Raw genomic sequence first — 14791 nt, forward strand, 5'->3', positions numbered from 1 at the left:
GGAGGGGGGCGGCCTCCCCCGCTGCCCACCCCCGTGTCCCGTGTGCACCCCGAGTGGTCTCTACCCTCCCCCTCCCTACATCCCTTGGGCCGGTGACCCTACCTGCCCAGCACGGGGGAGGGGGTGCGTACCCCTCAGTGTGGCCTGGAATTCCCCAGGTTCCCAAGAGTCAGGTGATGGGGTCCCAGGGCCATTCGCTCACCCCAGAGGCCCTGGGCCGTCACTCCATCTTCCTGAGCCTCAGTGTCTCGGTCTGTAAAACCGGGGTACGGCTGCCTTTCAGGGTCAGACAGGACAGAAGATGCCAGTGGCAGGGAGAACGCAGAGAATGGGCACCACATACGGGGCGTGGGCTTCTTTGCAGGGTGCCCCCGAGGCGGCCACCTGGACGTGCTGTCCTGAGCGGGCACTGCCTGTTGGGACCCTTACGCAGGTGGGCCCCAAGGTCCTGGGGACAGGCCCCCCCAGGAGGCCCGGTAGGCAGGGCGCAGTTGGCAGCCTCTCGCTCACCTTCCCCCGAACTGGAGCGGGTAGATAATGGCTGGGGAGGGGAAGCTGAGCCGGGCCCTGGGGCCGGAGATGGAGCCGGGATGGGCTGCCGGGGTCCCTGGAGGCCTCCGGAGCATTGCTGGGAAAAGGAATCTGGGTCTGATTCAGAGGCAAACAGATTGTCCTTTTGATTAAAGCCACAGCGGCTGGGGCCAGAGGAGCACTGGAACCAGGGCCATCTGGGGGGAGGCCAGGCAGGGCTGGCTCTCCTGGGGGGCGGGCTACAGTCCACCTGTCGGGATGGCTCTTGGGCTGCTCAGGAGGGGCTCACACTCCAAGGGGGTGGGAAGGGGGTGCCCACAACACTGTCCCATGCTCCTCCACCCCCGCTACCACCTCCCTAATCCCTCACCCACTCTTCGTCATCCTTTTTCATTTGATCCTCACAGCTGAAACTGAAAGTCCCTATGACTTCGATTACACTTAGTTTTAAACCCTAGAAATCATACACGGCTCAGAGACCTCGCCCCCCTTCCTCACCACTCACCATCCGCCACCTCCAGGCAGCAGGGGACAGTAGCCAGGACTGACTAATGCCATACAGCCAGGACACAGGCGCAAGTTCCGTTTCATCTTGACCTAAGTTACGTTTCAGCTCCTGAGCCCTCAGGTGGACAGACCCCTCTAGCCCCTTCCCCAGGAGACAGAGAAACAGCGAAAGATCTCAGATCTGTCCTCCAGACCTGAAGAGATGATTTATCGCCCTGCCCTCACTCCCCACCAGCCAGCTCCCAGCACAACCCATACCCACAACCCACAGGGTCTTGTGATGGTGCCCCAAATGGTCTGGAACCGACACACCATGGAGGAGTCAGGTTTTTCAAGCATACGCTCCCGTCTCCGCATTGGCCGATTCAGTATTAACTATTTTTCTTTCTATGCAAACTCCTGCTCATGTGAGTCTCTGGGCCAGTGCGGGCAGGCAGGGCTATAAGGAGAAAACACTGGGGTTCCGGTCACAGGGCCACGCTGCGATCCCAAAGCAGAAACAGCGGCTGCCGTTTGTGGGGCTCCCATCCGTCGGTGCCTGCCTCCAGGCCTCCTTGCCGTTTGATCCCCAGGAAAGCCCTGTGAGGTGAGACTGCTTTATTCATGCTTCACAGACGAGGAAACTGAGGCTCCAGGCTACACAAGGGGCAAGTGGCAGAGCTGGATTCCAACCCAGACCAGCAGCCCCGGGGTGCACTGCTCTGCGGGTGCCAGGGCTGTGAGGCTGCCACCCTTCAGACGGGGGAGCGGAGGCTTGGAGAGGCGACCAGGGAGGGAGAGTCAGACCTCAGAAGCCCGAGCCTCTGGCCAGCTCCTTCCTGGCTGAGCAACAATGACTCCCACTTTGGAGTAAGATCCCCTGGCCTGGCTGGTGCTTCCAATGGTTAGAGTCCTCAAGACTCTCGAGTGCCGGCCCGCACACCGAAGGCTCGTGGGTTTGGGTCCAGTCAAGGGCACATACCTGGATTGCAGGCCCAGTCCCTGGCCCTGGTCAGGGAGCATGGGGGAGGCAACCAATCGATGTCTCTCTCACATGGATGCTTCTCTCTCTGTCTCTCCCCCTCCCTCCCAATCTAAAAATCAATGGAAAAATATCCTCCCGTGAGAATTAACCAACCAAACAAACAAGAAAACAGCTACCCTCTGGGGCACCGGAGATGGGAATGACCATGGGAGGAAGGTGAGACCCAGGGGTGTTCAGACACTTTTGGCTGTAGAACCCCCTTTTCAAGTGCTCTGGGGCCCAAAGCTTTTATTTATTTATTTATTTTTAAAATATATTGTGCCCCAGAGTGGAGTTACACAAACTCTTAAATTCATTATAAATCTCCTGCTTGGCCATTCTCTTGCTTTATTTTATTATTGCTCCTTTCTATTCATTTCAAATGGGCTGGATCCGGCCCACGGACCATAGTTTGCCCACAGCTGCTCTATCCACTGAGCCAAACCAGTTAGGGTCCAAAAGCTTTTAAAACAGAAAATGCAGCTGCCCTCCTCCATCTCCATGATACCCCCCAAGCCACCTCACTGCACCCCATGGGGGGACCATAAGGCACCAAAGGGTTGATTTGGGGCCTTGTCCAAGGTCACGCAGACTCTGGGACCCAGGCATCCTCACATGTGCTCTGGGCTGAGACTGGCTCAGGATGAGGGAAGGTCAGAGGGGAAAGTGGGGGTCCAGCTGCCACCACTTACCTGCCGCCCAGCACCCCTGGCCACCCGTCTCACCTCTGCCGCTGCTCCCAGGCGGAGGAGCGTCCTGGCCCAGGGTCCCCCGCCCCACCCCAGGTGTCAATGTCACCTCGGCAGGTGCCAAGCTTCCTGCAATGGAAACCCAGGAAGTGCGCTCAGCGAGAACACACGCCCTTTGTCCGCCGGCTCAGAGGCCCCGCTCCCCTCCTCCTTGCCTGCCAGCCTCGGACCAGCTTTCTTCCAAGCAATTCATGAAGGGGCTCCATCTTCTATTAGGGCTCAGGCAGCTGAGACGCTGGGTGGCAGGGAAGGGTAGGAGAGAGGTGTGGGGGCAAGACCCAAAGAAGGGGGGGGCACTGGCTGGTGTCCAGTCTGCGGGCAGCACGGCACCTGCTGCCGCCAGCAGGAGGAGGGCTTTGATCCAACAAACGTTGATGGGCACCAACTAGGAGCTCGAGGGAATCAGGTCAGACACAATCCATCCTTGTCCCCATGGAGCTTACAGAGAGGTGGGGGTGACCAACACGTAATACCAATTAATGTAATTACCAGTGGTGACGTGTGCTCTGAGGGGATGAACAAGGTGCAGGTGAGGGTAGGGGAGGCCTCTGGGGGGGGGAGGGAGCGGCTGACATTTAAACGGAGATGAGGAGGGGTCATGAGAAGGTCAGGAGAGGGGAGGCAAAAGGGAAAACATGGGCTTTGAGGTCAGACTTAGACTTAGCTCCAGCTCTGGTGCTGGCTGTGACCTTGACCAAGTCCTTCCCACTGCAAGGCTCCCTCTCCTCACCTGTCACATACGGGAGCTGGGCTGCACGCCCTGCAGCGGGGACATGAATGCTTCCCTTAGCAGAACCGCCGGGCACAGAGACCTCACACATGGTGGGAGTCCCACTCCATGAATGTAGCACTGGCTTTCTCCCATCGCCCTCGCCTGGTTCCGGAGCTCTCCGCCCACGTGGTCCACAGGCTCTGCAGCTAGATTCCTGGACAGGGACAGGGTTCCTGCGCTTAAGTCCTCGGGGCCCAGAGCTGAGGAAGGGAAGCATCTGTTCAGCAGCCCTTCCCCTTGACAGGCTCTGCTGGGGCCAGGTCAGAGCAGACATCAAGCCCAGCCTGGCGCTGCCCAGGTGTGCAGCTGCAGGAAGCTATACATCCAGGTCAGGTGGGGGTTACCCACAAGTTAGCCAACAGCCACCCCCCCCACACACGTCTCCCCAACCAGTTAAAAGCGTGTTTCTTTTGCTTACAGTGATGAAGACAAGTGAGACTCTATGGGTCTGGATCACCTTCTCCTGGCAAACTCTGCACCTTTATCACCGCCTCTGAGAAGCCTGCCCTGATTCCTCTCGGTAGGCTTAGGAGTCCTCTCCATCCCATGGCCATGTCCCCAGGCTGCGGGGTGGTACTAACATGCTTTCCCCACAGAAGCGGGACAGGGCTGTGTCTGATGACTCTCAAGCACCCAGCTCAGTGCTTGGCATATGGGAGGGGCTCAGTAATTCCTACAAAATGCACAAGTAGGTCTTAAGCAGCTGATATGCAGATCACGTGAGAAGTCTGTCAAATGCAGTGAGCTGGGCTTTGGGGTCAGACCCACTTGAATTTGGATCTTGGCTCCCTCACTTATCAGCACTGTGACCTTGAGCAAGTCACTTCATCTCTCTGAACTTGAGCTTTCTCCTGGGGAGAAAACAGTAATCAACTCCTGACAAGGTTGTTCTGAAGGCTGGGGAGTGTGGGGCGGGGAGATAATGCAAGAAAAATGCGCAGCATGGGGTTGTAGCTCCTCAAGGAGGGTTGCCTATTGACAGCTCTCTGCAAGTGAAATGCAGATGTGCTCATCTCTCTCTGCCTGGGTGGGGACACACCGCCCCCACCCCCCACATCGTTTCCTGCTCCATCGCCTGCCTGAGTCAGCGCCTCCTTCCCTGTCTCCTTACATCAGAAAGGTGTGGTTGAGGCGGACTTCCAGTTCCTTCTGGGGTGAGGGGCACTGGAGGCCATGGACAGGCTCTGGGTTAAGTGCCCTACCTCCATCAGAGAGTAACTTGCTCAAGGTCACGTCCATTAGTAAGCTTCATTCAAGCCCAGGTGGTCCACCTCCAAACCCCCTCACTGAACAGGTCAAGTTTATAAGAAATGTTCAGAAGCCCAGGGGGATCTAACTGGGCCACGGTGAGAGCCTCAGCGATAGCCTTTCCGTGGCTGACTCCCTCGGTCCATCCAGGCCTCTCAGTGAAGCCCTCTGTAGAAGGCAGCTTTTAGAGTGGCTCCCGGGGATCCCCACTTTCTGCCAAACCCTTGTATAACCCCCTCCTCTCAAGGGTGACTTGCTTCTAACCAACAGAACACAGCAAAAAAAGTGGGAGGTTACAAAAAGATGGTGACTTCTGTCCTGCTGTTCTCCTCTCTCTCCCTCACTTGCTTGGTGGCCGGAGGGAAGCCAGCCATCAGGTTGTGAGCTGCCCTATAGAGAGGCTCATGTGGGAAGAATGGAGGGAGCGCCTGCCCAACAGCCACAGGGGAAACCGGGCCCAACGCCCAGAATCCCAGGAGAAAGTGAATCCTGCCAGCAACCATGGGAGTGAGGTTGGGATTGGATCCTTCCCCAATCGAGCCTTAGGATGACATCACAGCCTCTGCCAACATCTTGACCGTGGCCTGTGAGAGACACTAAGCCAGAGGATCCAGTCAAGCTGCACCCAGACGCCCAACACACACAAAAAGTGAGACAATAAATGTCTGTTATTTTAAGCTGCTTGGTTTGGGGGTCATTTGTTATGCAGCTGTAAATAACAAAATACCCGTCCTAGCCCTGTAGCCCTATCACTCTATCCCCTTACCAGATGTTCAGTAATTATTTGTGAATGAATAGAGAAAGGAATGCGGGACACCCTGAGGGACAATGCTATAGCTCAGAAAAGCCAGAAGTGTGTGTGTGTGTGTGTGTGTGTGTGTGTGTGTGTGTGAAGGGGCTCAGGAGGGAGGTGGCTGGCTCGCCCCAATCCCAGCTGCCTCAGGGGTTGCCATCATGCCCAGATAGCAGGGAGTGGACGCTCTGGTCTCCCACCTCCTTGGGACGCTGGTCAGGGCCCAGGCGTGGGCTCTCGAGGGCTCTGTGGGACCAAGTCCCAGAGTCATGCCCCAGCTCCAGGCCACCCCTTTGCCTCTCCGCTGCCCTCTGGACCTCAGCCCTATTTCTCTTTGTTTGGAACGTAGATTTGCTAAATGCCTCTCTTGAGTGATCTAATGTTTATACCCTTGTTGGACTTTTCACAAAAATAATTGAGTCGATAAGAAAAGAATCCCATTCCAGCCCACGTGGCCCAGGTTTTTGTTTGGAAAATGGTCCCTGTGCCCATAAAAAGGAAAGGACCTCGAGTCCAGTCCCTCCCAGCCCGTCCCCACTGGGTGCTAGGCTATACGGGGCCAGAAGGTCAGGGAACCTTCCAGCAAAAACATCAGAACAGTTGGAACCTGGTGCCCAGTCTGGGTCCAGCAAGGGGCTGGCCCTGTGCCCACCTAACTGAGCCATTTCCTCCTAGACGGGGGCAAGTTTCCTGCCCAGAGGGAGCTGAGCGCACTCCCAGGCAGAAGGGAGCTGGGTCCTATATTGGCGGTGGAGGGGCCCATAGCCTTGTCCCCACCTCAGCTACTCTAGGGCCGAGAGGCCCCTTCTGGGGGCAGGACAAAGCAAGGGGTCAGAGGTGGGGCTCCGGCTGTGAGTTGGGTGGCCACTCCTGGAGGAGGCAGCATGCAGCCTGGGCCAGCCCGCCCTGTGTCCCAGGGGTGCCCCGGGGTGGAGGGAGGGAAAATCCTAGGCCGGACTGTCTGCTCCAGTGTAGTCTTTGGGTGACCGTGGCGGCCTTTGCCGAGAAGCCAGACCCGTCGGAGCCAGGAACCCTCCAAGAACCTTCTCCAGCCTTCAATCCCCAGAGCTGCCTCACGACCCCTGGGAACCCCTGGCTGGCCGTCTCCTTTGCCCCATGGGGCCCCTGCTGGGAAAGAGCCCCAGCTCAGGCCCCAGGGAGCCAAGCTGCCCTGTAGGGCTGGGAGTCTGGGCCAGGAGAATATGACTGCGATGGAGTCTGAGGCTACCCCAGACAAAAGGTGGCCAGAGCCACATTCCAGAACCTGCCAAGAATGGACCGGTCTGCCCTAGCTGGTTTGGCTCACTGTATAGAGCATCAGCCTGGGGACTGAAGGGTCCCAAGTTCAATTCCAGTCAAGGGCATGTACCTTTGTTACGGGCTCATCCCCAGTAAGGGGTGTGCAGGAGGCAGCTGATCGATACTTCTCTCTCATCGATGTTTCTAACTCTCTATCCCTCCCTTCCTCTCTGTAAAAAATCAATAAATATATATATATATTTTAAAAAGAATGCCATATTTTTCATGCCCACCTGTTAGTTTTTCTGGCTCCAATTCTTCAAAAAGAAGAGGGTAGCAAAGCACTTGAGCTCTGGGGGTAGGCCACCTGGATTCAAACCCAGACTTCGCCACTAACTAGCTGTGTGCCCTTGAGAAAGTTATGTAACCTCTCTGAGCCTCAGTTTCTGAATCTATAAAAAGGGATAACTTGGGACTGATGTCAGAATGAAATGAGATGATTAAAAGGGCTCACAACCCATGGTAGCTGTTCTGATAGGCTCAGAGGGGGACAGCAGCCTACCCAAGGGTGCACAGCAGGCTAGCAGAGGGGTCGGTATTCAGCCTTCTGTACTTGCTGGAAAAGCAGGGACACGAGGCTGAACGGAGCTGAGACAGGAAGCATCCTCATGGGCTTAGACAGGCCAGGGTGTGGTGGGGACCGAGAGGCCCTTCCAGCATTGTGTTCCCTTCAGCTGTGCCTCAGCCTAGGATGGGACAGGACAGCACCATCCCCCCAAGACGCAAGTGGGTGCTTGTGCGTGTGTCCATCCGCGGCACCCCACCGTCTCCTCAGCCACCTCAGTAGCCGACTCCTGACACATATCCCAGGAGCCCGCCCGGCCAGGAAGCTGTGTGGTGGGAAAAGCCTTGCCCCTCTGCATGCTCACGATTCCAGCCACAGGGTGAGAAAAACACCTTTATTGTCTGAGGAGAGGACGGAAGGCGGTAGGGGAGGCCCTGGGGCAGGTCTCAGGGGAGAGTGCCCCTGCACACCCCAGTAAAGGATGAACCCAGTGGCCCCAGGTGCCCCCTCCTAACCCAAAATCCTTCCCTCCCTCTCGGGGGCTCCAGTGCAAGTTCCAGGTGGGGCCAACCCTGCCCCTGCCTCTGGGCACCGTGCTGGTGTCAGGCCTTCAGGTGAGCCTGGGTGGGTCCGGGAGTCCGTTCTGGGCGGCAGGTCAGGAAGGGGCCGTCCCCTGGGTCTGGGCAGGTGCTGAGGGCTGGGGCTGGCTTGGAGCTGACACGGAAGGCCTCTGGGGTGGAAAATCCTGAGGGAAGGCGGGGAGGAAAGGATGGAGGGTACCCCACCAATGCCCCGTCCCCTGGGGGGGCTTCAGGCCTCCATTTATTCAAGGCCTTCCTCCTATTCAGGGCCTCTGGGGCACAGGTCAAAGGTTAACACCAGGTGAGAGAGGGGACCCCAGCTCCTGCCCCCACCCCAAGAGAGGTTTTCCCAGCTCACCCGGGGATATTTTTTCCATTGATTTTTAGAGAGAGTAGAAGGGAGTCGGGGGGAGACAGACAGAGAGAGAAACATCCATGTGAGAGAGACACATCGATTGGTTGCCTCCCACATGTGCCTCGACCGGGACAGGGGATCAAGCCTGCAACCGAGGTTCGTGCCCCTGACTGGAATCTCACCCAAGACCCTTCAGTCCACGGCCGACACGCTAAGCACTGAGCAAACCAGTGAGGGCCCAGCTCTTCTTACACTCGGGCCCGTGGAGGCTCCCAGGCTGTCAGGAGCAGGCGTCAGTGTGTACGGGACGCACGGGGTGGGGGGCCCACCTGTTTCTGGCAGAGGTCAAGCAGAGTCGAACCAGCGAGGGCCCAGCTCTTCTTACACTCGGCCCGTGGAGGCTCCCAGGCTGTCAGGAGCAGTCGTCAGTGTGTAGGGGACGCGCGGGGTGGGGTGCCCACCTGTTTCTGGCAGAGGTCAAGCAGAGTGCGGACGCCCACCAGGCACCAGAGCTCGCCCAGCAGGGAGATGAAGACGCCCAGCAGGTCCAGCCAGCGGCCCACGGTCAGCAGCAGCACGAAGAGGCCGCCCATGCGCACCAGCACCGTCTGGACCTGGCTCTGCAGGCCAGGGTGCTGCCGCTGCTCCTCTATGGGACACACCACCTGTCACCGCCCTCCTGCCGCAACCGGCACCCCAAACTGAGGTCCAGCTGGATCAGGCCTGGGCCTCCCTGCTCCCCGCCCCCCAGTGCGAGCCTTCCCCTCCCTCCCCCTGCAGCCCCTCTCCCTTGCTTCTGGCCCCACCCCCACTCTTGGAGCCCCACAAGGCACCAGGCCCTCTGCCTCCCAGGCTCACTGCTCACCTGCGCCTCCTGCTGGTGTGCCCCTCCTGCGCTCCGGACAGAGCACACCAGCCTGCAGCCGAATCCTCTCCTGCCCGTCTACGTCTCACCCCTTAGTAAGCCTGTCCACTTTGCCAAGCAGATCCCCACCCAAGTCGCCTCGCCACTGCACTGCCCACCCCGGTCCCGGCCACCTTCATCTCTCCAAGCAGCCTCCTCACTGGGCTCCTGGCTTCTGTTCTTGACCCTACAATTCAAGTGTCTACTCAACAGCTCATGACCTTCCAAACGCACCAGTGAGAGGACGTCATTCCTGTGCGTGTCACCCGCCAGCACTTCCCACCGCATTCGGAATGAGCTGCACGTGCCTCACCTTGTCTGTGAGGCCCTGCTGGATGTCTGGTGCCCGCGACCAACTCATCTCATCCCTGACTCGCTCCCCTTTACTCAAACCCGCAGCCACTCGGGTTTCTTTGCTGTTCCGCCAGCACCCCAAGCTCACTCCCACCCCAGTGCCTTTGCACCTGCTGCTCTCGGCCTGACTGCCCTTCCTTTTCTGGCCACCCTCACTCTGTCCAGCCCATCCCCACTCTGCAGCCAGGAGCCTCTTCCTAGAGCCCAGATATGGCCCCTCTGGGGGTGACAGCTACACTCAGCTTCTTCCAGCAGTTTGAGGCTGCCATGCTCCCTCACCTCTGAGCCGTGGCGTACAAGGTCATGTCCCCCTCACCTCTCTCAGGGGCTCCTGCTTATTACCCTTCAAGGTCCAATTCCAGCACCATCTCCTCAGGGCACGCTGCACCCCTCTCTGAGTTGCCCCACCACCACGTGGCCTCTGCCACAGGCTAGGCGCCCTGGGGTGGCAGGGATGGGGGCTAGCTTGTCAGCCTCCCGGGATCTAGAACAGTGCTGGGCCACCAGACAGCAGGATGTGACTGCCCAGCGGGTGCCCGGGCCCCCCTGCGGCCCTCACCTTGCATGTAGATGACCAGCAGGGTGTAGCAGATGGTGAGTGGCGTCCAGAAGCGCACAGCCTCCGAGGTGTTCATGAAGTCCCGGTTGATGAGGGCCACGGCCGCCAGGTCGCCCACAGCAAAAGCCACGACCAGGGCGCGGCCCAGCAGGCGGGGCAGGTCACCCGCCCTGGCCAGCAGCCCCAGGCAGACCCCACAGTAGTGCTGGCTGCTGTGCAGCTCATAGAGGCGGCAGACATGGCGGAGGAGGCGCTGGGCCTGGGAGCTCAGCAGCGCGGCCAGCCCGAGGCCCAGCAGCAGGTTGAGCGTGCGGTGAGAGGCGCCCTCCTGCAGGAAGCTCAGGCCGCAGCTCAGCCCACAGCCCAGCGAGTACTGGCCCAGCAGGTACAGCTGCAGCCTCTCGGCGCTCCCGGAGCCCTGGCGGGGAGGTGGCAGAAGAGGGGCCGCGATGGTGGTCCCCTCATCACCGGGACACCGAGGGCTGGCAGGGTACAAACGCTTCAGTCTACAGGAGGCTGGGCCCCAAAGGAACCCCTCGGATCATTCCCCAAGAGGGAATCCTGCCTCCCGTCAAGCCCTAACGGGGTCATTTCTTCCCGCTTAATTTCCATCCTGGTTGTTACTGGCGCCCATGTGCTTGCTGAAACCCCGGTGGTGGCTCGGAGCCTTGGAGACCTGGGTTTAAAGCCTGACTCCACTTCCTGTGGGTCACCCTCTCTGAGCCTCAGTTTCCCCATCTGTGAACAGGGCTCACACAGACTTTCCCCCGTGCTTGTGAGGATCGTGGGATGATGCACTCCAACGATCTGGCCTGCGGGGCCAGCAGTGCGCACCTACCACCGCTCGGGCCTCACCTTGCCCAGGGACAGCAGCGTGGAGACAGCCCTGAGGGAGAACTCCAGCACCACCAGGGAGGCCACGCGGGGCCCCACGAGGGTCAGGATCAGGGCCAGGCCGGGCAGGTGCACGGACTCCAGCAAGGCCCACCGGGCCTGCAGCCGCTCCTTTTCCAGCCGCCATTCGGGGTTGCTGTGGGGGCAGAGGGGGTGGAGGCAGAGTGGTAGAACCAGCAGCCTGGGCCCTGGAGGGGCTCCCGGGTCCCCGGCCACACGCCCTGGCCGGACCGGACTGGTGGTCTCTTGCCCCCAGTCCTCCCGCAGAGACCAGAGGCACGGCTGGGGTCAGGGGCCTGAAAGGGGCTGGGGGTGGGCTGGGCAGGTGACACTCACTTGGCACATCCCACGAAGAAGTAGACCTTCAGGAGGCTGTTCAGGACCGAGACGCCGCAGGCCCCGATGAGGCCTGAGGGGAGGGAGGGAGAGTGGGCGTGCTCGTGGGGTTAGAGGAGGGGCAGCCTGGGGCTGGGAGACCTATGGGTGGGGTGCACCCTGCACCACCCGAGCAGGCCCTGGAGGGGGCGGGAGGAGGCGCTCACCTTTCAGAACAGAGTCGAGGAGGAGGCCGGAGCCCCACTCGAGGGAGGAGAGGCCCGGGAGCCAGGAGGGGAGGGACGGCAGGGAGAACATGGCAGCAGATCCAGCCCAGCCTTGGCCTGGTCCGCTCCGGAGAGCTGACGTCACAGGGCAAAGGTGCCAGTGCCGGGAGGGAGGTGGGAGGGGTCAAAGGCCCTGGGCGGGAGGGCAGGGAGGGGAGCGGGAGGGTTAAGGGGCGATCGGGCCAACTGCGGCCCAGGTGTTCCCCATCCGGGCAGCACCAGGTGAAGGGGCATCTCAGGGGTTGGTCTCCGTCCCTGCTCAAGCCTGGTGCCCGCTTTTCTGACCCTCCCTTAGGGCTTGCCTCACAGGGGCTTCCTGAACCCCAGGCCTCTGTCCTGTCATCCTCTGTCCCCAGCCTTCGGTCTGGGCTCTGTCCTCTCAGCCCAGGATCTGGAGGGCGGCATCTGTTCCCCTACATTGCCGAGGTCGGGCTCTACTCTCAGCCGGAAGCCTGGAGGGGGGAGTTTATCCCCCCTAGGCCTGAGGTTGGGACCTAGCTCTGGGCCCCACCACCTCAGCCACTGGCAGCGCCTTGACTATCCTCTCTGTGCCCACTAGGTGGCAGGCTTCCCCGGGGCCAGACCGGGCGGGGCTGGACCGCCCAAAGCTTTTGGACCCTCCTTCCCCAGACTGAAGTAGCCAAGGAAAGGGGTTCAGGGGAGGGGGGGGACTAAGGTAGAGAGCCAAAGGGGTGGGGGGCTCAGGGGTGGCGAAGACTGAGGCTGCCGGCAGAGGAGACTCATTGAAGTAAAGAAAATAGAAAACTTTATTGGTTTGGAGTGTTGGTAGGCGAGCCCCCAGGAGCAGCTTTTCCAAGACACGGGTGTTGGCAGGGAAGGCAGTTCAGGCTGCTGGGCCTCCCCTTTCAGGGGCCTGGGCATCCACCTCCGTGGCACAGAGGTCAGCGCGGCCTGAGGGACACCCACGCGGGGAGTGTGGCTGCAGCTTGGGGGAAGCGCCGGAGGAGGATGCCTGGCTCTGCTGCTCCACTTGGGCCAGCCACTCCCCCAGCCTGGCCTCAGTCTCCTCATCTGAACGACAGGCATCCTGCGGGCTCCTTTCCAGGGTCGCCATGCGGATCTGTGCAAATGCCCGCAGCCCTGGGCACTGAGGGCCTCAGTAGAGCCATAGTTGACGTGATAGGCTGAATTGTGTCCCCCACACCCCAATTCATTATAACAAAGTCGTAACCCCAGGACCTCAGAGGGTGGCTGCAGTTGGAGAAGGGTCTTTACAGAGGTGATTAAGTTAACATGCAGTCACTAGGGTGGCCCTAGTCCCAAATGACTGGTCCTTAGATGAGATTGGGGCACAGACACGCACAGAAGTCAGCCATCTCAACCCAAGGAGCGAGGCCTGAGAAGAAACCAACCCTGCTGACCCCTCGGTCTTGGACTTCTGGCTTCCAGAGCTGGAAGAAATCACCCTCGATGGTTATAGTCGCCTGGTCTGAGGCACTTTGTTCCAGCAGCCCTGGTGGACCGCCGCGGGAGATGACACGCCTCCGGGGCACCCAGGGTCTCCTGTGTGCAGTGAGTGATCCCTTGGGGACACTCCGCCCCGCGTCCTGGTCCTGGCTAAGGGCACAGTTCTGGGCTGGGCAGGGTTGCTCCAGTCCTGGCTCTGCCAGCTCAATGCTGTGTGGCTTTGATCAAAGCTCTTCACCCTTCTGAGCCTCGGCCTGCTCCTTGGTGAGAGGGTTCGTCACCTCCCACTGCTGTTTCCGGTTGAAGCAGCTGATGCAGGTAAGTGACCCAGCTCATGGCTGCGCTCGGGGCAGTCATTATAACCATGAGTACGGCCCTGGGACCAGGCAACCCCAAGCAGAGAAGGAAGAAAAGAGGACTTTCCGGAGAACAGAGGTGGTGATTCCCAGCAGGCTGGTGGGTCACGGGGCTGGTGGGTTGACCAGCTGTCCACACTCTCCCCAGACCCCGGGGCAGAGCCTGGGCCTGTGGCTGGTGAGAGATGGCCATTCCCAGCTGGAGCCGGGTGACGGGCTGTGTCAGGCTGTGGGGTGAGGGACGCCCTAGATGCCCTGGCCCCGCCCTATCGGGCCAGTTTCCGGAGCTCATCCCAGAAGAGCATGCTGAGGATGGTGTGGGGGCCCAGGCGCAGGTAGGCGGGGCCCAGACCCTTATAGAGCGCCGGGGGTCCCTCCTGCCGCCAGATCTTCACCAGGCAGTCGGCCAGGCCCCGGTACAGCCGGCCCTGGGGACAGGCACAGGGTGGGTGTCGCTACAGGGGCCGTGGGGCCCGGCCGGCACACCAGAGCACGTCTGTGTGTAAGGGCTTCTGCGGCACCTCAGAAAAGGCACCCCCCAACCCAGGGAAATTACAGAAGGAAGGACCTTTACGTGGCAACAATTTAAAAGGAGTCTCTTCCTTCAGGCAGCCCCAGCCCCAGCCCCAGCCCCAGCCAGGGGCTCAGTTTGGCTAGTGGCACACAGGTGGGTTTCATCCCTAACTCAGCCTGGAGAGGGCACCAGCGTACACGACGGCGGGCACCTGTCTGTGAGGCCGTGGGGTCAGGCCTGGATTCCAGTGCAGGGTCCTCCACACATAACAGCTGGGTGACCTCAGGCAAGTCACTTGATATCTCTGAGCCTCAGTTTCCTCATCAGGAAAATGAAGGTGGGTGTGAGGATGGAATAAATCCCAGATGTGAGACTGCTTAGCACGTGCCTGGGTCATAGGTGCTCTGCACACAAGCCGAATGAATGCGTTTGCATGTATGTCACATGCCTGTATGTCTCGGCTGTGTGTGTGTGTGTGTGTGTGTGTGTTGGGGCGGGCGCTCTCCAGCTCCCCACATCCTCGCCACCTGGTCCCCTGCTCACCCTTCCAGCTCCATCCACGGGCTGATTGTACAGCCGAGTGCTGACCACGTCGAAGGGGGTCATGACTGCCACCACGGCCACACTGCTGATCATGCCTCCGGCCAGGGCCACCAGCCAGCTGTCCTCCGGGAGCCACTGTGGGGATGGCACAGGCTGCTGACACCTGCCGCTGCCCCCACCAGCCTCCCTCCACCTGGGAGAAGGGAGAAGACAGGGCCCCTCCAGCCACCCCCCACCCACATCTCCCCCACAAGGTCCTTCACACCTTCAGGGTTCACTGCTGGCCCCCCATTC

General features: G+C 60.1%; 2 protein-coding genes across 2 annotated transcripts in view; both read right to left on the minus strand.

Annotated features, from left to right (window-relative positions):
• Positions 1-7790: 7790 nt before the first annotated feature.
• TMEM82 (transmembrane protein 82) lies at positions 7791-11730 on the minus strand. The gene is made up of 6 exons (XM_006766689.1): positions 11597-11730; positions 11391-11463; positions 11016-11190; positions 10161-10578; positions 8805-8992; positions 7791-8152 (listed from the first exon to the last, which is right to left on the minus strand). Exons 1-6 carry the CDS (start codon positions 11685-11687, stop codon positions 8063-8065), a joined length of 1035 nt encoding a protein of 344 aa, XP_006766752.1. The 5' UTR covers positions 11688-11730; the 3' UTR covers positions 7791-8062.
• A 1738-nt stretch (positions 11731-13468) lies between these two features.
• The window catches only part of SLC25A34 (solute carrier family 25 member 34), a 3631-nt gene continuing 2308 nt past the window's right edge, over positions 13469-14791 (minus strand). Inside the window, 2 exon segments of the mRNA XM_006766690.2 lie at positions 13469-13868; positions 14498-14632. Coding sequence (XP_006766753.1) covers positions 13707-13868; positions 14498-14632 — 297 coding nt within the window. The 3' untranslated portion in view covers positions 13469-13706.

The sequence above is a fragment of the Myotis davidii genome, unplaced genomic scaffold, assembly GCF_000327345.1.
Source record: "Myotis davidii unplaced genomic scaffold, ASM32734v1 scaffold299, whole genome shotgun sequence".
Lineage (NCBI taxonomy): Eukaryota > Metazoa > Chordata > Mammalia > Chiroptera > Vespertilionidae > Myotis > Myotis davidii.

Excerpts from the sequence above, each read along its gene's own strand:
- TMEM82 (XM_006766689.1), bottom strand. The coding sequence starts at position 11,687 with ATGTTCTCCCTGCCGTCCCTCCCCTCCTGGCTCCCGGGCCTCTCCTCC. Across the intron at positions 11,464-11,596 it reads CCTCGACTCTGTTCTGAAAG|GCCTCATCGGGGCCTGCGGC; the intron begins GTGAGCGCCTCC and ends CCCTCCCCTCAG. Across the intron at positions 10,579-11,015 it reads CGCTGCTGTCCCTGGGCAAG|GGCTCCGGGAGCGCCGAGAG; the intron begins GTGAGGCCCGAG and ends CCTCCCCGCCAG.